Source organism: Rhodofomes roseus (assembly GCF_022264815.1).
Source record: "Rhodofomes roseus strain CIRM-BRFM 1785 chromosome Unknown C8Q71scaffold_8, whole genome shotgun sequence".
NCBI classification, from domain to species: domain Eukaryota; kingdom Fungi; phylum Basidiomycota; class Agaricomycetes; order Polyporales; family Fomitopsidaceae; genus Rhodofomes; species Rhodofomes roseus.
This window is the reverse complement of record NW_025952964.1, coordinates 1,392,610-1,410,397: the sequence shown is the minus strand read 5'-3', so window position 1 is coordinate 1,410,397 and position 17,788 is coordinate 1,392,610. Positions and strand designations below refer to the sequence as shown.

General features: G+C 53.4%; 7 protein-coding genes across 7 annotated transcripts; 4 read left to right on the top strand and 3 right to left on the bottom strand.

The window, feature by feature from the left end:
- The first annotated feature begins 1,727 nt into the window (after nucleotides 1-1,727).
- Nucleotides 1,728-3,870, top strand: C8Q71DRAFT_572658 (uncharacterized protein). The gene is made up of 6 exons (XM_047919447.1): nucleotides 1,728-2,004; nucleotides 2,068-2,342; nucleotides 2,409-2,855; nucleotides 2,929-3,052; nucleotides 3,105-3,300; nucleotides 3,361-3,870. The coding sequence occupies exons 1-6, from the start codon at nucleotides 1,852-1,854 to the stop codon at nucleotides 3,654-3,656; spliced, it is 1,491 nt and encodes a 496-aa protein (XP_047780048.1). The 5' UTR covers nucleotides 1,728-1,851; the 3' UTR covers nucleotides 3,657-3,870.
- On the bottom strand, nucleotides 3,818-4,966 carry C8Q71DRAFT_572553 (uncharacterized protein). Its single transcript, XM_047919446.1, has 7 exons — nucleotides 4,856-4,966; nucleotides 4,729-4,801; nucleotides 4,450-4,672; nucleotides 4,328-4,395; nucleotides 4,193-4,264; nucleotides 4,031-4,139; nucleotides 3,818-3,962 (listed from the first exon to the last, which is right to left on the bottom strand). Coding segments are annotated over exons 1-6 (498 nt in total). The 5' UTR covers nucleotides 4,858-4,966; the 3' UTR covers nucleotides 3,818-3,962; nucleotides 4,031-4,079.
- A 275-nt stretch (nucleotides 4,967-5,241) lies between these two features.
- C8Q71DRAFT_796353 (BING4CT-domain-containing protein) lies at nucleotides 5,242-7,423 on the top strand (the record flags this gene model as incomplete). The annotated part of the gene is made up of 7 exons (XM_047925672.1): nucleotides 5,242-5,708; nucleotides 5,770-5,874; nucleotides 5,931-6,081; nucleotides 6,140-6,538; nucleotides 6,592-6,855; nucleotides 6,913-7,233; nucleotides 7,298-7,423. 7 exons carry the CDS (start codon nucleotides 5,242-5,244, stop codon nucleotides 7,421-7,423), a joined length of 1,833 nt encoding a protein of 610 aa, XP_047780046.1.
- A 347-nt stretch (nucleotides 7,424-7,770) lies between these two features.
- On the bottom strand, nucleotides 7,771-9,500 carry C8Q71DRAFT_572436 (uncharacterized protein). The gene is made up of 7 exons (XM_047919445.1): nucleotides 9,022-9,500; nucleotides 8,901-8,964; nucleotides 8,764-8,849; nucleotides 8,417-8,701; nucleotides 8,294-8,360; nucleotides 8,014-8,231; nucleotides 7,771-7,954 (listed from the first exon to the last, which is right to left on the bottom strand). The coding sequence occupies exons 1-7, from the start codon at nucleotides 9,328-9,330 to the stop codon at nucleotides 7,832-7,834; spliced, it is 1,152 nt and encodes a 383-aa protein (XP_047780045.1). The 5' UTR covers nucleotides 9,331-9,500; the 3' UTR covers nucleotides 7,771-7,831.
- An 855-nt stretch (nucleotides 9,501-10,355) lies between these two features.
- Nucleotides 10,356-11,503, top strand: C8Q71DRAFT_755542 (uncharacterized protein). The gene is made up of 5 exons (XM_047923557.1): nucleotides 10,356-10,510; nucleotides 10,606-10,691; nucleotides 10,761-11,003; nucleotides 11,074-11,202; nucleotides 11,252-11,503. The coding sequence occupies exons 3-5, from the start codon at nucleotides 10,782-10,784 to the stop codon at nucleotides 11,369-11,371; spliced, it is 471 nt and encodes a 156-aa protein (XP_047780044.1). The 5' UTR covers nucleotides 10,356-10,510; nucleotides 10,606-10,691; nucleotides 10,761-10,781; the 3' UTR covers nucleotides 11,372-11,503.
- A 1,058-nt stretch (nucleotides 11,504-12,561) lies between these two features.
- Nucleotides 12,562-14,066, top strand: C8Q71DRAFT_857174 (uncharacterized protein; the record flags this gene model as incomplete). Its single annotated transcript, XM_047927380.1, has 7 exons — nucleotides 12,562-12,861; nucleotides 12,921-12,984; nucleotides 13,041-13,126; nucleotides 13,190-13,474; nucleotides 13,530-13,596; nucleotides 13,666-13,883; nucleotides 13,944-14,066. 7 exons carry the CDS (start codon nucleotides 12,562-12,564, stop codon nucleotides 14,064-14,066), a joined length of 1,143 nt encoding a protein of 380 aa, XP_047780043.1.
- Nucleotides 14,067-14,880: 814 nt separating this feature from the next.
- C8Q71DRAFT_755530 (uncharacterized protein) lies at nucleotides 14,881-17,024 on the bottom strand. Its single transcript, XM_047923556.1, has 14 exons — nucleotides 16,841-17,024; nucleotides 16,754-16,786; nucleotides 16,681-16,700; nucleotides 16,577-16,630; nucleotides 16,506-16,519; nucleotides 16,434-16,448; nucleotides 16,359-16,372; nucleotides 16,263-16,302; nucleotides 16,098-16,159; nucleotides 15,919-16,050; nucleotides 15,603-15,859; nucleotides 15,515-15,543; nucleotides 15,417-15,459; nucleotides 14,881-15,356 (listed from the first exon to the last, which is right to left on the bottom strand). The coding sequence occupies exons 1-14, from the start codon at nucleotides 16,929-16,931 to the stop codon at nucleotides 14,994-14,996; spliced, it is 1,167 nt and encodes a 388-aa protein (XP_047780042.1). The 5' UTR covers nucleotides 16,932-17,024; the 3' UTR covers nucleotides 14,881-14,993.
- Nucleotides 17,025-17,788: the final 764 nt, after the last annotated feature.

Below are 17,788 nucleotides of genomic sequence, written 5' to 3'. Positions count from 1 at the left end.
GGATCTCGAGCCTCTTTCTTTGACGAGCACCTGACCAGCGATACTAAAATTAACCAAGCTGCGCAGTTGCTCCTCGCCGGACATCAAAATCATTTGTTCGGGCTGAAGACGCCGAAGTACGGTCTCGGCGGGGCGTGGCTATTCTTCATATCACACAACAAACGCAGCATCAAGGCAGTGGTGGCTCCGAGGTGCTTTATGGGCGACCTTGCTCCCTTATGCTGTGCTACTGTCACGTCCAACGGAGCTCTCTTCGTTCTCTTCGAAGGCGTGAACAGGGAAGGATTCTGCGACAGTAGTGTAACGGAGGGGGATTGTCGACCTTGTTGTGGCGACAATGTGAGGGAACTGATTAACATCGTCTGCCACGGCAAACTTGGCAGTCTGCGCCGAGCCGGTCTTTCGGAAACGGGACGAGGAAGGGTACGGCGCTGCGCGTAGAACAGGTGAGTCATAGTCAACGCCTTGAGTACTCTCCGCCGCTCTGGTGTCCTTCTGCTCCTGTTTACACTCGTCTTACCAACTTCCTCTGCTCGAACGCCCATCCTCCCGTTCGCACTCTCCATGCGCGAACACGTCGTTGATGCCCTTGTCCACAGAAGCGAGCTTGTATACACCCTCGGGCTACTCCGTAAGATTAATCTCTGCCACGGCGTCGGCGGTAATGTGTACTGCCTTATCGTCGTATCCGACGTCCTCGATGTTTTGTCAACCACATGAAACCAACTAGCGGGATTGATGGTGTGAATAACCCTTCGTCCTCGCGCGCACTGTAATTTGCGTGCGTCGCCACGGACAGAAGACTCGAAAGAAAGGGCAAGATGCGGGTGCCAGGCATTCAATTGTATAGCTTGTGCGGGATCAAGCTCGTATGGGATCGTGGCTGGGATGTGCTCCTTCTCGAATGGAGGTCCCTGGAAGCGCAGGTACGAACGGATGAGTCGCAGCCAGTGATCATGTAGTGGGATGCCTAGAATTAATGTCCAACCACAGGCTGAGCGGTGGGTTCCGTGTCGACATCTTTGCTATCATCCCTAACGGCGATGTTCCTTCAGACTGACACCTGACCATCTCAATATCGAGCGATTCTGTCGCTTCTTCCCTTCGTCATCAGTGTCTATCCATGTTTCTTTTGTCTCGCGGCCAATCACCGCAACACATGGAAACGGGCCCTACTCATGGCCAGGAGGTCCATGTGTCCAGCTCTGCAATAACAATCACGAACCGCACGGGGGTCATGGCCGGAGGATGCATATCTCGCAATGCCATGTCCCGCCATCGTAAGATGAACATAGCTTCGTTGATTATCTGGTGCCATCGCGTGTGCGGGTGTGTACAGAATCCCTTGTGTTTGTAGTGCTACTGATTCGTGACCCTGCAGTTTGACGACGGTTCGCGGGTGCATGAGCGTCTGCTCCGTCAATCTCTTCAACTCACGCTGCGCCGCGCACCCAGCGACTCGAACAAACGACCTGTGGGTTCCCTCAACGTCCTAACGGCTTGTGACGAGGTCCAATGGAAGAGAAGAAGCGCTCTAGCTTAGTATGTCACCCGGTGAGACCCGACCAATCACAGCGTTTGCTGCATGCTTACTTGTATGTAGCTTCTCGATGAGCGCACCAGATGGCCCTGGCACGTTTTTCATGTTCAGTACCCTGATGACTCGAGACCCCGATATGATGTTCACGACTTCCGTGCTGCAGAAGCACAGCAGTAGGCCCGAGGCCGCCAGACCGTGTTTTATTGTGTAGGGCGCTGCCAAGTTGGTAAGGATCTATTAATTCGGTGCCCCAAAACCTACACGCGGTGCCTCCTGGTCCTACCCTCCTGCAAGCCCCAGCCTCCTTGAATATGTTGTATCAGCCGTACAACATCTCCTTCGATGACAAGTCGCCATTATTGTGGTATACGCCGTTGCGAGGTATAGATAACAATGGCAGTTCGTTCTGTGGAACTTCACGTCCAGAATATGACTGCTGGTATGCGATCAATACTACTGGGAGGGTACGTCGGAGCTGCCCAACTTGGGCGCGATACACCCATAACGAGCTGACAGAGCTGTCCTAGGCGTCCTCCTATACCACCTCGGTGTTAGGCGCGACAGTCTCCTTACAGTGGACAGGTACGGCAGTGTGGCTGTATGGAGAGGCAAATGCGACGTACCAGATCGGGAGGACCTGGAATGGGAGCACGATCCTGGGCGAAGGGACTGGAACTGGGGGTGGCGTTCTCTATGCCGAGAGCGGTGTGTCGTACGGGGTGCACACGGTGGTTCTCACTGTCCTGGAGGGACCCGTGACCATTATTGGTGCGACTATCACGGTTGGCATGGGTGAGCCTGGGTGAGTACTCTCAGTAAGCTGGACGATGTAGCAGACCGAGTTGATCGATGTTTCGCCCTGAGCTAGTTCGACAATCAAAGCAACGAATGTTTCGTCCATCATAGAGGACATACCGGCTATCAATCCTTTCTTCACCGTCAACTCAAACGACTCATGGCAGGGCGATCTGGCGTTCGGGCCAAACGGGGAGCTGGAGACAATCATCCTGACGGCCACCCAGGGCGACTCCGTTACATTCGTAGTGAATTCCAGCGTAACGTTCGCTGTATACGGAGCAAACGATCCCTCGCAGGGTACATACCTAGTGGACATAGATCCTCCTGTGCCGAACAATCCGAACACTAGCACAGCATACCAGCTTAACGCCACGGCGCCGTGGGTAGTGATCGAGGAAATCAGATACGTTGCTACCGGGCTGAACAGGACGCAGAACTACTCGGTGACATTGACGAATGCAGAGTCGGGGAGGGAATTCAACGTCGGTAGAGTTATCCTGTTCGATGCCATTTCTCCGTATGTCCGGCTCATATCTTTGCTCCTTCAGTCACTATACGAGTGTGTGCTGACGCGAACTTGCATGCTCTAGTGCATCCTCTTCTTCTGCTCTCCCGAGCCAAACTATGACATCGAGTAGTTCGTCAAATGCCGGCGGTCCAGCTGCCACGTCGCATGATCTAAGGCGCGGAACTGTCGCCGGCATTGTGGTGAGCGTCGCCGCGTGTTGTCCATGGACACAGTAGCTTAGTACTTACATATGTACAGGTCGGCACTATAGCGGGAGCCCTCTTGATCGCAATTTTCCTTTTCGCACGTTTTCGCGCAAGGGGCATTTACACCCACGGGACCGCGCCAAACCTGGTTGAACCGAAGTTGGGTGAACAGGCTACGTCCCGAACTGGTGAAGAGCCTCAAGACACGGAACCCCAATCGGATGCCCCCGCGATGGTTGTGCATCCTTGTGAGTTCACCATTCGCCAACTTCCATGAGCGATCCCATCTAGAGCTGAAGTCACAAAAGATACGAAGACATACGCAACGTCCGGAAAGTCTGTACCGGTCGAGACCGAAGACCCGTCTTCCCAAGTGGCGGAGTCGTCACGTCGCAGACCCACAGAAATGCCCTCAAGTTCCGCTCCAGGCCTTGAAAATCACGACAGCTCATCTCCACCAGTTATCCCAGCAGTGGCATCATCACCATCACTGCTTCTCCCTACCCATGATGAAGATGCGGGTCCGGTGCCTGACTTGCTGCCGCCCATGTACAATCCCGACTGGAGCATAGCTGAAGAGCTTGACACGCCTGACGAGGACTAGATAGAATCAGTGTGGCGGCCAAAGCATAAAGGACACAGGCTTGGAATGATAGTACGCACGCAGATACATCTCGGAGCAGACAGACATCGATGATGAGCGGAACATGACTGAATGGATGTAGCAAGTGCCATTGCGGGACGGCACCTAGGTCTCGCGATTGGTATGTTCGCATAGTAGTACTTTGCCGTTAGCAATCGCCACCTTATGCGCCGCGGACTACGTCTATGGTGTAATAGACAAGATACACACTGCAGCCCCCCCTCATGCTAGGAATTGGCCTTGATGGTATGTGACCAGGCTACTTGTCTTTGGATGATCACATGTGAGTGACGAAAGCAATACAACGAAGACATAAGTACAACATTCCAACGGACCGTATCAAAGAGCAAAAACTTCACTGCACAACCGAAGATAGCCGACGGGTCATTTCACGATAGGATTGACACCTCTCGCTGCGAGATAGTCCTTGGCAGCCGTAGCACTCTGGTCGAGCACAACGTCAGGGCGATGTAGCCATGACATATCAGTTGACTCACTAAGCCCCGTATCATGTCGTAGACGCTCTTGTCGTGGTAGCGTAGACCGGTGGCTGGATCAGTGTATGGTCCCTGGCGAAGGTTGGCGATGAGGTTGAGACGACTGTGCGCCTAAGCGACTCATGAACAACTCACTTCGAGCCCAGTAATGTCGCAGCATCTCCGCTGCGGGAGCACAGAGGGAGGTGCTTCAATAGACGAGTCTGAACGGAGTCTATGAGAATCACAGGTCAACGGAGGTTCAGCATGCGACGCACAAGTTGGCATGTCTTCCTCCATGATGAACTCCTTCTCCGCGCCATCGACGTCCATCTGCTCCTCTCGCTGCTGCCTCCTTTGTTCCCGCTCTATCCGTTCTCGTTCCCGTTCCTGCGCGAGGACAGCCTTCAAGTTCTTTGTTCTCCTGTTCGTGTTCTTCGTGTATTCTGGGTTCTTGAAGGGGCGAGGGTAGTGGTTGTAGGAAAACTGCTCTGCAAGAGACTTGATGAATGAATATATTGGTAGGATGCTAGATATATGGGTAACGGGATACTCACGACAACCGGTGGCGTTGGGGAACCATCGCTGTTCACAGTCAACGGTTTCCGTTTGGCGAAACCTTTCGGAGGCCTTCCCAGATCATAATATATCACAGAGAGTTATCAGCGGCATAGCACAACTTACATTATCTGTTGGAATCCTGTTCAGTGATTTACTGGGACCTGGCAGATGAGCGGGATGGTAGAACGTAGTATCCAGATGTCTAAGTCTTACTAGTAGTCCCGTTAGTGAAGGTACATTCGCGATCTCGGATCTCGATTGCATCTCGGGCAGCGCCAGAGCCTCGATCCTGATCACGTGTATGCTGCTAACTTCACTTTCGAGTTGTAACCTGTCTGGAGTCTGGACTCTGCAGCAGTCTGCAGCCAGAGATTTTCCCGCTCAACCACTACGACGCTCAAGAGGGCAACCAGAAATTGATTAACGGTCATATATCTGTGTCCCACTAGGTTTTATAACTTGCAGACACCGGGAAATCGGGCAACTCTCGGCAACGAAAACTAGGCAAAATGGACGCCCTCATCGCCAAAGCGGATGCGATTCGTCCAGTCACGAAGAAAAGACGTATCCATCAAAATGAATCCCAGAAGAAGTCAGGAACATCACGACCAGGGCCCTCGGACGACCGCACGTTAGGCTCGGTCTCTCTGCACACCGCACTGCCCAAGTCTCTTCGACCGACGTCCCCTCCTCCCGAAAACGTGCCAAAATACGGTCATATTCAGGACAAGAAGCTTCGGGCGCAACTAACCCGACAGTCCACGCAGTCTGCACGGTCAAAGGCACTTGTGAAGGATGCGGAGTTGCTGCTCACGGAGGAGGCGGGGCTCATGGAGGTGGAAGGGGATGTGGAGAAGACGTGGAGGATTGGACAGAACGAGATTGTGCAGGCGGCAGGACAGGAAGCTGCTCAAGGGAGGAAGGAGTGGAAGCTGGATGGTGGGCCGTACCGCTCGAGATATACGCGGAATGGGAGGTGCGTCAATCTAAGTTGGGTTGTGTTTGATTTCGCGAGACACTGAGCGGGAGCCTGTCAGACATCTGGCCATTGTTGGAAGGAAAGGCCATGTCGCAACATTTGACTGGCAGACGGGAACGATGCATGCTGAGCTGCAACTACGAGAAACATGTCGGGATATCACGTCAGTATTCACTTCTGCTCTGACGGGTTGTTTGGTCCTCACCAACATCTATTCAGTTTCCTCCATGACCATTCACATTTCGCCGTAGCACAGCAAAAATACGTCTACATCTACGATCGTGACGGCGTGGAGCTGCACCAGCTGAAGTCGCATATCGAGCCTACACGGCTTGAGTTTCTTCCATATCATTGGCTCCTTGCTAGCGTCGTATGTCTCCGTCTCACCTAGCTCAGTATCATCCTACTTACGACCTGCACCCATGTAGGGCAACGCTGGCTATCTCAAATACCAAGACACTTCTACGGGACAACTGCTTGTCGAGCACCGCACGAAACTCGGCGCACCCAGCGCCATGACCCAAAACGCACATAACGCCGTCATCCACCTCGGACACGCCAACGGCACAGTCACGCTCTGGACACCAAACCTTCCACATCCCGCTGTCCGCCTACTCGCTCACCTCGGACCTGTCGCAAGTGTGAGCGTCGATCCGAGTACGGCAGGAAGGTACATGTCCACGGCAGGCCAGGATGGGTTGGTGAAGGTGTGGGACTGTCGGAATTGGAAAGGGGCGGTACGGACGTGGAACGCGAGAGGCGGTGGTGGCGAAGTGGAATGGAGCCAGCGAGGCGCGCTCGCCGTAGCTTCCGGCGGGAGTGTCAACGTGCGTTTGTTGCTCGCCGATACTGTGACATCCCCTCTCACCCTGCCTTTCAGGTATACACGAAGCCGTCTATACAAACACCTCTTGCAGCGACTGTTTCCCCGCCGCTCTACCTCACGCATCCCATTCCCCACCGCCCATTGACCTCCCTGCGCTTCTGCCCCTTCCACGATGTCCTCACGGTTGGGCACAACGCCGGCCTCTCGAGCATCATCGTCCCAGGCTCGGGCGAGCCCAACTTTGACAGCGCCGAAGCGGACCCGTTCGAGAACAAGCGCGCCAGGAGGGAACGGGAGGTCAAGGGCCTGTTGGACAAGGTACGTATTGTTAATCGACGCCCAGCGAAAAGGTAACTGAGGTGCACTGTGTTGTAGATCCAACCAGACATGATCGCGCTCGACCCCGAGTTCGTCGGCTCGCTCGCTCCGGAGCCCAAACTCACCACCGCCGTCGGCGGCGAGCCCGACGTCCCCTTCGCGCGCCTTCCACGGCTGGAACGTCTGCGTGTGCAGGGCAAAGCGGACGAGAAGGAGGACGGCGACGAGGGTCTTGTTGATGACGACGATGACGACGATGAGGCCGCGAAGAAGAGGCCGACGAAGGAGGAGAAAGAAAAGAAGAAAATGCGCGGGAAGAACAAGACGCTCAAGAGGTACCTCCGCAAGCAGCGCAAGAACGTCATTGATCCTCGAGCGGTACGTATTCTTTACTTCGTTCATCGCTCAGAATGGTTCCACCCTGACTTTCCTGTCATTGTAGCTTGCCGTACGTGCCAAACTGGAGAAGCAGAGGGAGGAGAGGCGGAAGGCCAGGGCCGCCGCTGCCGGACACGCAGAGGATCGGAAGCCTTCCGCTCTGGATCGTTTCGGGCGGTCAGCACCATGATGACCCATGGGCCATGCGACTCCGGATTGTGCTGTTGTTCGACATAGCTTATACAGCTTATACATCTATGTGGCGATGTGGGTGCCCGTATCTGATGACTGGACAGAGCCTTTGCCTCATCTGTCGTATACGCTCACTTGTTGGCGGCGATCTCGGGCAGCAGTGCCCTCTGGCCGACTCTTGTATATCGCGCAACGCTGCAGTGAGTAAGCCTCTCTGCAGCTATGACGATAAGGACACCACTCGTACACGAACAACCGGCACATACGTGCCCCTCTCTGGATAATACACTGATGCAACAATTCCGCAAGCGACGGTTCGATCTCAAGGGCAGTATATTCCCTACTAGTACATGCAATTCGGCTGACGGTCATGAAGCACTGCAAGATATAGCGTATACCAGGGATTCTAGGCCTTGAAGTTCTTCACAGCCGTGGTGACGCCGTTTGCGTAGTCCTTCAAGTACTGTGCCATGGTAGTGTAAACCTGCACGCTGTGTTCCAGCGCTTGCTTCATATATACGGGGGTGTCCTGGTAAGTCAGGTCATTACCGCCATCCGACGATGTCACCTGTTAACTTCACGACTCACAGCAGAGCTCGCTCCCTCTTCGAGCCATTTGCGAATTTCCTGCGCATCGTTCCGTGTTTGGACCCAGATCCTTGAGAGCGCATCGATGTTGGTGGTGAAGATGAGGAGGGCGGCCTGGCCGTCTTGCTCGAGCTGTGTGCGCGTCGCCTTGATCTTGCTAATCTCGCTCTGCAGGTCCGCAACAGCACGTTCCTTTTTGCGCTTGTCATTAAGCAGAGCTGCGAACATACGAGCGCACGTCAGAAGACTTGAACCAGTTCAACTGTAGCAGCTGTCGCACCGGTTCTCGCGATGGCGAGCCCCGCAAGGGAAGCAAGCTCAACCCCAGCAAGGCTGAGGCCGACCGTCTATCACGACAGGTCAGTCCATAAAGGCATATGTCATCGCACAGCAGCAGACAGACCATGATCCACGGAGCAGCGGGCGGGAAAAGAAGAGCCAGCATTGTCGTCGTAGGCAGTGTGACCACCAAGGACGAACCGATGACTCTCATTGCGGATTCTATGGCGTCCAAACTGTCGTCGATGTCCGTGATCTCCTTGTACAGCTGCTTGATCTTCTCCTGATCCGCCTCCTCACGTTCCTTCGCCCACGTCGAGAAACTACCGACAAATTTGGCGAACTCTTCTTTCAGGTCTCCGAACTTGACCAATATGCCCTCCGCAGCTGTCTTCGTTTTGTCGCAGTCCTGCAGCAAATGAGACCATGGTCAAAATGCCTGCGCGGCCAACACTGGGATTGTGCACTGACCGCAATGTATTGATTGATCTTCTCCTTACGCCGCTCTACCGTAAGTCTGCTGTCTGCGCAGAATTTCACCACGACGCTGTCGAAAGCTATGGCAGGTGTGTTTGAATATCGATATCAACCACGAGAGATCTACTTACATTCAGCGTATTGTGCGATGCCAATAGCCAGGTCACGCGATTCCGACACAACACTGCGGTAATGCTATCGACAAAGGGCGCTGTATTAGTAGGACAATGGATCGAAATCAGGGGTACGTACCTCCTTCATCACCTTGAAGTCGGCTTGGAACTTCTGCGTACCCTCGAGGCTGACCAGTTTTGAGGTTAGGGTGATGAACATGGTGTCGATCTCCTCGGCGGCCTTGGCGGCGGCGTCTGCAGCGTCCTTGAAGTACGGCAATGCGTCTGTCTGACTCGCGGCTTGCGAGATGCCTATGCTGACTCGGGACTTCTGGTCGGACGAGAGTGCGTTGAACTCGGCCAACGCCTTCTCGGGATCGTAGCATGGCGGGGTGTCTTGGAACCGGGTGTATGGCGGGGGCGCAAGGTTTGAGCCGGAGCGAGCCATATTGCCAGTCAGTTGGTTTGTCGAAGATGGGCGAGGTCAACACGTAGGTGATGCAGCCAGCAAGAGTCGAGTACTGGCCGTTTTATGCACACCGATGCACAGTCGTAGTCCGAGCGCTAGGCACCCACAGGCTGCATGGGAATACTCGCCTATCTGGCTCATGGAAGCTTGACATCGACTACAACATGGTGCATTCGGTACAAGCAGCCTTTGGACTGACTTGGTACCAAAACGTCGACACCGGAGGTCATAACATGCGGATCGGCGGCCTTGGTCGCATACCTGCGTCCGAGGAGGACAACCTGGTTCGGACGCAGCTCCGACTTCCTTACAGTCTGGTCTTACACATTCTCGTCTTTTCTGCCGCGGTCTCCTGCAGACCAGGTTAACGGCCTATTGAATAAGGTACGCCGTCCCTGGCAAGTTCCGCCATCATTGACAAGGTCGTGGTCTTCTGTTGTCCAGTTGACAGCACAATCAATGAAGAGAAAGCGCCAGCATCGAAGACGAAGGCAAGTGTCGGCGTCGTCCATTGAATTATGCCGTTCTAATTTCCGCCATCATTCAAAGGGTTCCGGTTCTTCTGTGTTCCGGTTGACAGCGTAACTTTAATGAATGAGCAGAAAGCGGTAGCATTGAACGCGAAGGTATGTGTCAACGTCGCACTATGACTCATGGATTTACCTGATGACTGAGTCGAGGTCTAGCAATCAGGGACTCAGTCCTCTATGCCATGGCAAATCTAGCACAGCATTCCGGTGTTTGGAGCCATTCGTGCACACCGACATGTGTATATATGTGCACATGATAGCAGCATGCGACGCGCACCAACTACAGCATGTCTGTTATCAACCGCACGACTCAGGCCGTCCTCAGGTCCCAGGCGCATGCTGGGCTAACGGTCGACACCGCTGTACGCGCAGCGGATGATTACAAAAATATCGATGTCATGATCGACGTGGCCGTCAATTTGGGGATGTATGTTGTCGATGTGCTATTCCCGTCTGGCCACCAGCCCTTCGGGCCGCAGCTTGCGCAAATTCTGGTGGTGAGCCGAGCAGGAACAACTCGGCCTGCGTCTGATGCTCTGCGTTTTGCTGATGAGACCTGCCATAGACGTATCGCATCTATGTCTGGGCGACATACGCACTCAGCCTCGCTATCGCAAAGTATGGAGAACGTAAGTGAGCCCGGCCGCCCTCGGGTCCTTCTCCCTGCCGCATGCTAGCCTCCGTTGATCTACTCTTGAGTCACTGACTTCATGTTGTTTACTAGGCTTCGATAACGAGATCATCAAGTTGTGCGCCGACGGGTCCCTCACCGTCGAACAACGGCGCCGCAAAATCGACGAGTTCATCAGGGTGAGCGTACCAACTGCTGATCTCACCCCTTTTAGTCGTTCTCACCGTGAAGCATGCGCGCACACACAGGCCGCGGATGCAATCCACACGATGGCAAAAGAAATCATGACCGACCTGGACAATCTCCAGGACGAGCTCAACACCTTCATCGCCTCCTTTCGAGCTTGGATTGATGGTGTCCAGAGCTTGGGGGACGTAGTGTCCGAGCTCAACAAGAGTTTAGATCAACTGGAGAGTGACATAACGAGCACACGCAATGCTGCTGCCGCGAACATCGTTGGCAGCTCTGCTTCCATGGTTAACCTGTCTGTGGTGCGTCTCTCGATGTCGGTTTGAAGGTTGACACTGATCGTTGGGCTTGTGCTGGCGCGGCGCTATGTAGCATGCCGAAAACGAGCTCAAAAACATGACTTCGGTAGACGCCATCAACTCCCTCGGACAGCTCTGGCAAGCAGTGAGCAATGATGCGCTCGAGATCGAACTCTGGCTCAAGGATGGTGCGAAGGACGCGGTAAGAGTACGACCCATGCGTGCAAGATTGGATTCTGATGTACTTCCAGGACATACCCGAGTACATGAAGCTTTCCCTTGATCACGCCGTTGCTGTATACGCCGACATGGCTGTGGCACTGCGTGCGTATGCGACCATTCTCACGGAAAAGGATATCCCTCGTCCGTAGACTGTAGAATCGTGTGGCGAAGGTAGACATGAGAACGAGAGATGACAGCCTGAGTACACTGTATAGTACGATACGGTTGTACAAACATAAGATGGCTGAGTTCCGACCAAGGGATTACTACCCGAAAACCCATTTAGGGGAGGTCTCCGAGTCTAAACGCCACGGCGTCACCAGAAGGCTGATTATGATCCTGAGTGAGCCTCGTGGGTCCCGCCTCGCTGACATTTCAATAACAGCAGCACCATGTCGAATGTTTGTCTTCTCCAGAGATCATTCAAGGGAACGTGCCTCAATTTGGCTGTCGTTCATGTGCATAGGATCAAATGTGACGCGGCGATGAGAGGCTCCGAGGAGTCATGAGCGCTTTCTGCCGCGCAGGTAAGTCAAGGTCATCCATCCAAGACCGCTATGATCGCCTCGAGGTCCGCACACATTCGAGTGACATCCATCGGCTGTTAGGACCCGGCTGAAAAGCGATGTCCTTCCATGCGAGAAGTTCCTACTACGCCGTCCATATTTCTCATTCAATGGAACGGTCGTGGTGCCAGCGCCGCACGCAGGCCCTCAAGAGTCATAGCCCTGAATCTGTCATCTCCGCTTGGGCTTAGGTGCCTTGCATGACATCGGTTCAAGTTGACAGCGCATTGAATAATGACAGGAAGGAGCGAAAGAATTGAAGACGAAGGTGAGTATTGATGTTCTGTTGTACGAGAACATCCGCCTTGAGGTAAGGGTGCTGCTCAGGCATGCCATCGTCTTGTTGCTTCTCAAGCACTGCATTCCGGCCTTTGAGACCTTTAGTATACAGACGGCAATTATTCACCGGACTTGGAATCAGTGAACGTCCCGTCACCGTCCCTGCCATGAGGCCGTCTCAGCACGAGGGGGCCCCCTCGTACCAACATGCAGCATTATCACCGCGGGATTCACGTGTGTTTCCCTGGTCACACTGGTATGGAACACTGTGGAGGAACTAGGCCTTCATTCAAGAAGAGGATACATGACTCTCATGACCACTGGCAAGTCCGTCAACACGTACCAAAGCGCCTCTCCGTGAGTCGGCCTGAGTGGCTCGAGCTGTTGACCACCGTATGTATAAAAGAACTGACACTTCATAACTTCCAGCTGCGACAGTCGACTCCTAGCTCTGTCTCATAGAAACTCCATCGATAAACTGGCCTGCCAACACCATGGCTAACCCCGACGTCCCGCCCCCGTACAGTCGCCTCGAAGACACCCCTCCATGTTACGATCCCGAGAAGGCATTGGCCGAGTTCAACGCCCTCTCGTCCGACCAGAAAGCCAAAGTCAGTGTAGGCGTTGCTCAAGCCGCGAGTCGGGACGATGCCGCGTCGCACTTCGAGGAGGCCGCGAACGCTGCTGCAGAAGCCGCTGACAAAATCGACACCATGTTCGTGACTCTGACGGCGAAACTGATCAGCCTCCAGGACACGGAGGATTTTGTGAAGGAATTCGGCGGCATCAAGGGGGTGTGTACTCAGTTCTACATCACTCTGCCACTGTAGAGTCGCTAAAAAATCCTTGGTAGGATTATCGCGTCGTCGTATCGGATTCGCATGACCTGGCTATCAGCATTGCGCAATACGCTGAATGTGAGCAATCACTTGATCCCGCTGAACACGTCTATAGTGATACCAATTGGCTGTAGCATTTGACGACGTCGTTGTCAAATTCTGCGCGGATGACCGCCTTACAGTCGAACGACGCAAGGAGAAGATTGACGAATTCATAAAGGTAAGTGTGTGATCCAGTATCTTGACAATCGAGTGTTCTGACCCTGACTTCATTATATCAAAGAGAAGCGAAGGCATCCACAAAGACGCAAAGGCCATGGAAGACCGGTTCACCAAACTCACAGACAGGTTCTCCGTGTTCGTCGGAAGCTTCTCAACGTGGGCGAAGGCCCGCGAGGAGGCAGACCAAGAGAAGATCAAACAGCTGCTGAAAGAAATCGGTGATATCGACGAGCAGCTGTCCAAGATACAAACCGCGATCTATGCCATTAGCGCGGCACTGGCAGTGACGCTCCCAGTCACGGGTATCTTGGCCGTCGTCTTCCTGCCGGCTGCACCGTGGATCATGGTCCGTCTCCCGTGGCAATTGCTCCTTCTTTCGTCGCAGACTGACAGAACGATAGGGGATCGGCTGCGTGATTGCTGGTGTCGAGCTTGGGTCGCTGACCGGGCTGCTTATTGCGCAAAACAGTATGTTCCCTACCACAGTTGGGGTTGTTCCTGGGACCTGGGAATTCACGTCTAATGTAATGTCTATAGTTCTGCTCAACGACAAGCGTACCAAGGAAAATCAGATCAAGGACCTGCAGGATGAGATCAGCAAGATCAAGGCGGCGCGCACGCAGCTCGAGGAGGAAGGCCAGGCTGACCTTCTCATCTTCACCTCCAATATCAAGGCCATTGCGGGTATATGGAATAATGTCAAGAACAATGCGACAGAAATCAAGAAGTGGCTCGAGGACGGTGCGAAAGATGCTGTATGTCATTGCTGCAATTCTTGATATTCACCGTTACTCAAAAATATCGACCCGTGGTAGGACGTCCCGGAGTACATGAAATTATCGCTGGAGAAAGCTGTGAAGGTCTACTCGGCCATGGCCCAATACCTGAAGAATTATGCCAACGGGGTCAAGACCAAGGTCGAGAGTTTCAAGGCGTGATCGCAATACGTAACACGATCGATGTAGCATTCTGCGCGGCCACGTCAACTCTCGCATGCTGGTGTCCCGGGCCGACAATGGCTATGACAGATGATACATATACTGAACGCACGCATCCAGTCCCGAACCATAGTGTCTTGAATTGTACGATATACATGATATGCAGCTGCGCTTGCTCGACGCTGAGCACGATTTCGAGTTGTGTCTATTCAGCGTTCAGCGCACAGCTACTACGAGCACCCAATGTCTGCGTGGCACTGGTAAGTTGCATATTTAGAGCATCACGATGAGTTATTTGGCATGGGTTAGCGGAGCTCTCATCAACGCAGCGAGCTATGCTACGTGAGGTTGTGGTTCGGAAAGAGGGATCGAATACGTACACCGATAACCGTATGTACCTGCGCAAGTTGAACGTCATTTATCTTCGAGCGGGATGTACGTATCCTTCTGACATCGCTAAGAATGGTTCGAGCCTGACGTCCTGCCATTGCAATTGTAGCGTGCCAAATTGGAGAAGCAGAGGATGGAGAGGAGGAAGGCCAGAGCCGCCGCCGGAAAGGCAAAGGATCGGAAGCCTTCCGCCCTGGATCGTTTCAGGCAGTCAGCACAATAATGAACCGCCTGTCCGTCGACCTGCCTTCAGCGCGCCTCGTGGACCATGCGCCTCCGAATTGTTCTGCTGTGTGACTAGCTGATGCATCTATGTGTGGTCGCCCGTATTTGATGACCAGACACTGGCAGCTTTTGCTTCATCTGTCGTTTACGTTCACTTGTTGACGGCGATCTCGGGCAGCAATGCCAGGCCTCAGACCGACTTTTGTAAATCGCGCAACGCTGCGGGGAGTAAGCCGCTCTGCAGCTATGATAATAAGGACACTATTCGTACACAAAAAACCGACGCATACGGGCTTCTCCCTCGATAATACACTAAATCAAGTCGTTCCGTCGTGCGTATATGTCCCAGTTGAGGTGCTCGGACGCCGTGCTTGTGATTTCGATGACATCTTCGCACGCGCCCGTGGTCGATAGCCCGAGCCAGCTGGACGGTGACGGACTCGAAACAGCGCTGCGGCCGGCCGTCGATGTCGAGTTCCTCACGGGCGCAACAGAGGGTACCCGTGGAGTCCGTGCCAAGGAGGGTAAGGATGCATGATGGTCTGATTCTGAGACGTCGTCGTCGCCTGCCTTGCTACCGTCGTCAGCGTCGTCGATAGATATGTCCGATGTGAGCAGATAGCTCTCCTTGGCCGTTGCCTGCACGTGTTTACGGCCAGCGCGGGTTATGTGCAACTGTTAAGGATGGGTCAGGCATCACAGAGCCATCTCCCAACTAATCGTAATGTGTCGTACCATCATGCGACATCCCAGTACAGAGTTCAGTGCCATAATGAGCCTGCAGTCGTCGTCAGATGGTACTGCCCCTACAAGCAGCGCGCTGTGGTACTTACGGGATGAACGCAAAGAACAAGGCTGTGGCCTGGGAAAAGATCGTCAGTGTCAAGGTCCTATCCGTAGCGTGCTTGTACCAAACCTCACCTGCACTTTCCACACTATAAAGTTCGCCAGAATGGAGGCCAGCGCGCCCCCGAAGTACAACACGGAGTCTCGCAGAAGGACGACCATCAGGTGGGGGGTCCCTGCCTCCTCTCGAGCCTGCTGCGCGCTGCGGTACAGTGACAGGACGAGCAGAAGGGCCTCCCAGATCATGACCGGTACCCAGTACGCCCATGCCCATTGCTTGATTCCGACCGCGACGCATCCTGAGACTGGAATGTCTATCGAGAGGGTTATATCTGTAGTCGAGGAACTTCATGAGGATTACTGACCCAGGGTGGTATGTTGTAGAGCGCACCTTTAAGGTTGTAGATCACCTCGGCTATGATAGTAGTCTCGACAGTGAGCTCGACGACAAATATTGCGCAAAGTGTAATCAGGAGGGCCCGATTGCAGCGATACATGATGTATAGCCTCATTATTAGGATGCCTAAGCCGATGTCAGCATGAGGTGAGGCGGAGGCAGAAATACGTTACTTGACATAGATATGCGCATAATCAGGTTGGCGTACAGGAACCACCTGTACCAGAAGTGACAACTGGAACAGGTAGGGATTGTTAACCAGGGTGACTATGTACCGACCAATCGGTCTTACAACTGCGGTCATGAGTAAACGTCGTAGCGTTAAGTGACATGCTATGAAGCTTACTGAAATGTCGGAACTGTGGATCGTTGACTCGACTGTAGCGTCCTCGGTTGGTTACTCATTCTAGAGACACGAGTGACGAGCAACGTACATATATTATCAAATCTGCATCGTGGATTGTGTCGGTGAGCCTTCCATGGAGACGGTAGAAGTGGATGCGTCTCACATCAGGTTAATGAGCCTATGCGCAGACAGTCAGATTGTAACTAACTTGACCCAGTATGAAGGACCGACTTACGGAAAATAACGGTTCTGTGGTTCAATGTCATTCAGCATGGTTACAATGTGGTGTGTGCGTTGCGCACGTACAACGTAATAAAGGGACCTAGTCCACACAAATCGGCCACGCCACATAAACTCAACCTACCGAGTGATAAGCTTCGATATCAAGTGGCCTCTGGCGGTTCCCTTACCTCGTCATCAAACGTAACCACTTTAGGAGATATCAGCTAGAGCTGCAATCCTCCAAATGATGACATTTCTCACTGATTTCGTACGTGAGCAGGGTAAGCGAAGCCACTAGTGAAAGAGTTCATTACTCAGGCGCAGTCGGTCGAGTACATAGGGACTTACCCCAGAAAGACCGCACGACGCGGTAGTCCTTGGCGTCGGGCATAAGCTCTTGCCATGATTGTGCGTCATACGTGTCTGACGCTGAGGACATATTGGCAGTGCTCGCAATGGAAAACCCAGAGAGACGAAGAGAACAGCGAAAGGGTGTAATGGAACCAAAAAAAAAGAGGGACAAGAAGAATAGGGAGGGGCGCCCTTCACCGGAGTACGCTGGTCCCTTGGACGTACAAATACGACCGCCGCTGGAGGTATGATCATCATTGTTGACGGCATATCAGGCGGTGCATCTCCTGTTCTGTATGTCTAGAGTAACAATATACTTCAGCGCCTCAAGACCTGACCAGTATCAAGGGGGCGACTCACGCAGATACAGCGGTCTAGATCTGTGCCTCCAGACGGACGGAATCGGACGTCGCAGTCCTCGGGCAGCTATAGCGAAACATTCTACAAAGTGAACAGTTGGAGACAGCGTCAAAAGCCCAGAGTATGTTCGATAGCTAGCATCTCGCAATCTCTTATTCAAATAAGCAGACACCTCCAAAGATGACTGTCGATGGTATCTCTGACGGCATAACGGAACCGCAGCGCAGCCCCCGCTCAAGCACCATATGATATGGGCTACTAACGAGCTCTGCTCACATCCGGTCAGACCAAGGTGCGTCATCATGATTCAGTGACGCACCATTCGATGTCAGCGTAAGAATCTGCACACAAGCATCTATGACAGATATCTTGGATGGAAGAGACCCACACCATCGTAGTTGTCGCGATCCTATCAGCAGTATTGACATCGGTCAGATGCCGCAACTGACGAATCAGTGGTAACGCTCGCAGTACATGACATCTTCAGAGCAGCATCTGTCCTAGATTGCTGCTTCAGTATCTAGCACTTACATCTGTACACCACACGTCAGCGGCGCTTTGTCTCAAGGGAGTAACCAGTATTGC

Bases quoted from the DNA above. Each gene is read 5' to 3' on its own strand.
- C8Q71DRAFT_755530 (XM_047923556.1), bottom strand. From the start codon at position 16,931: ATGTCCTCAGCGTCAGACACGTATGACGCACAATCATGGCAAGAGCTT. The intron at 16,701-16,753 runs GTGAGAAATGTC...TATCTCCTAAAG, and splicing joins CCTGCTCACGTACGAAATCA to TGGTTACGTTTGATGACGAG. The intron at 16,631-16,680 runs GTAAGGGAACCG...ATCACTCGGTAG, and splicing joins TGGTTACGTTTGATGACGAG to GTTGAGTTTATGTGGCGTGG.
- C8Q71DRAFT_572553 (XM_047919446.1), bottom strand. The intron at 4,396-4,449 runs GTGCGTCGCATG...GACTCCGTTCAG, and splicing joins GGAGGAAGACATGCCAACTT to ACTCGTCTATTGAAGCACCT. The intron at 4,265-4,327 runs GTGAGTTGTTCA...AACCTTCGCCAG, and splicing joins GCGACATTACTGGGCTCGAA to GGACCATACACTGATCCAGC.
- C8Q71DRAFT_572658 (XM_047919447.1), top strand. From the start codon at position 1,852: ATGTTGTATCAGCCGTACAACATCTCCTTCGATGACAAGTCGCCATTA. The intron at 2,856-2,928 runs GTATGTCCGGCT...TGCATGCTCTAG, and splicing joins CTGTTCGATGCCATTTCTCC to TGCATCCTCTTCTTCTGCTC. The intron at 3,301-3,360 runs GTGAGTTCACCA...AAGTCACAAAAG, and splicing joins CGCGATGGTTGTGCATCCTT to ATACGAAGACATACGCAACG.
- C8Q71DRAFT_572436 (XM_047919445.1), bottom strand. From the start codon at position 9,330: ATGGCTCGCTCCGGCTCAAACCTTGCGCCCCCGCCATACACCCGGTTC. The intron at 8,361-8,416 runs GTCTGTCTGCTG...CTGTCGTGATAG, and splicing joins CCGCTGCTCCGTGGATCATG to ACGGTCGGCCTCAGCCTTGC. The intron at 7,955-8,013 runs GTGAGTCGTGAA...CTGACTTACCAG, and splicing joins AAGAGGGAGCGAGCTCTGCT to GACACCCCCGTATATATGAA.
- C8Q71DRAFT_755542 (XM_047923557.1), top strand. From the start codon at position 10,782: ATGGCAAAAGAAATCATGACCGACCTGGACAATCTCCAGGACGAGCTC. The intron at 11,004-11,073 runs GTGCGTCTCTCG...GGCGCTATGTAG, and splicing joins CCATGGTTAACCTGTCTGTG to CATGCCGAAAACGAGCTCAA. The intron at 11,203-11,251 runs GTAAGAGTACGA...ATGTACTTCCAG, and splicing joins AGGATGGTGCGAAGGACGCG to GACATACCCGAGTACATGAA.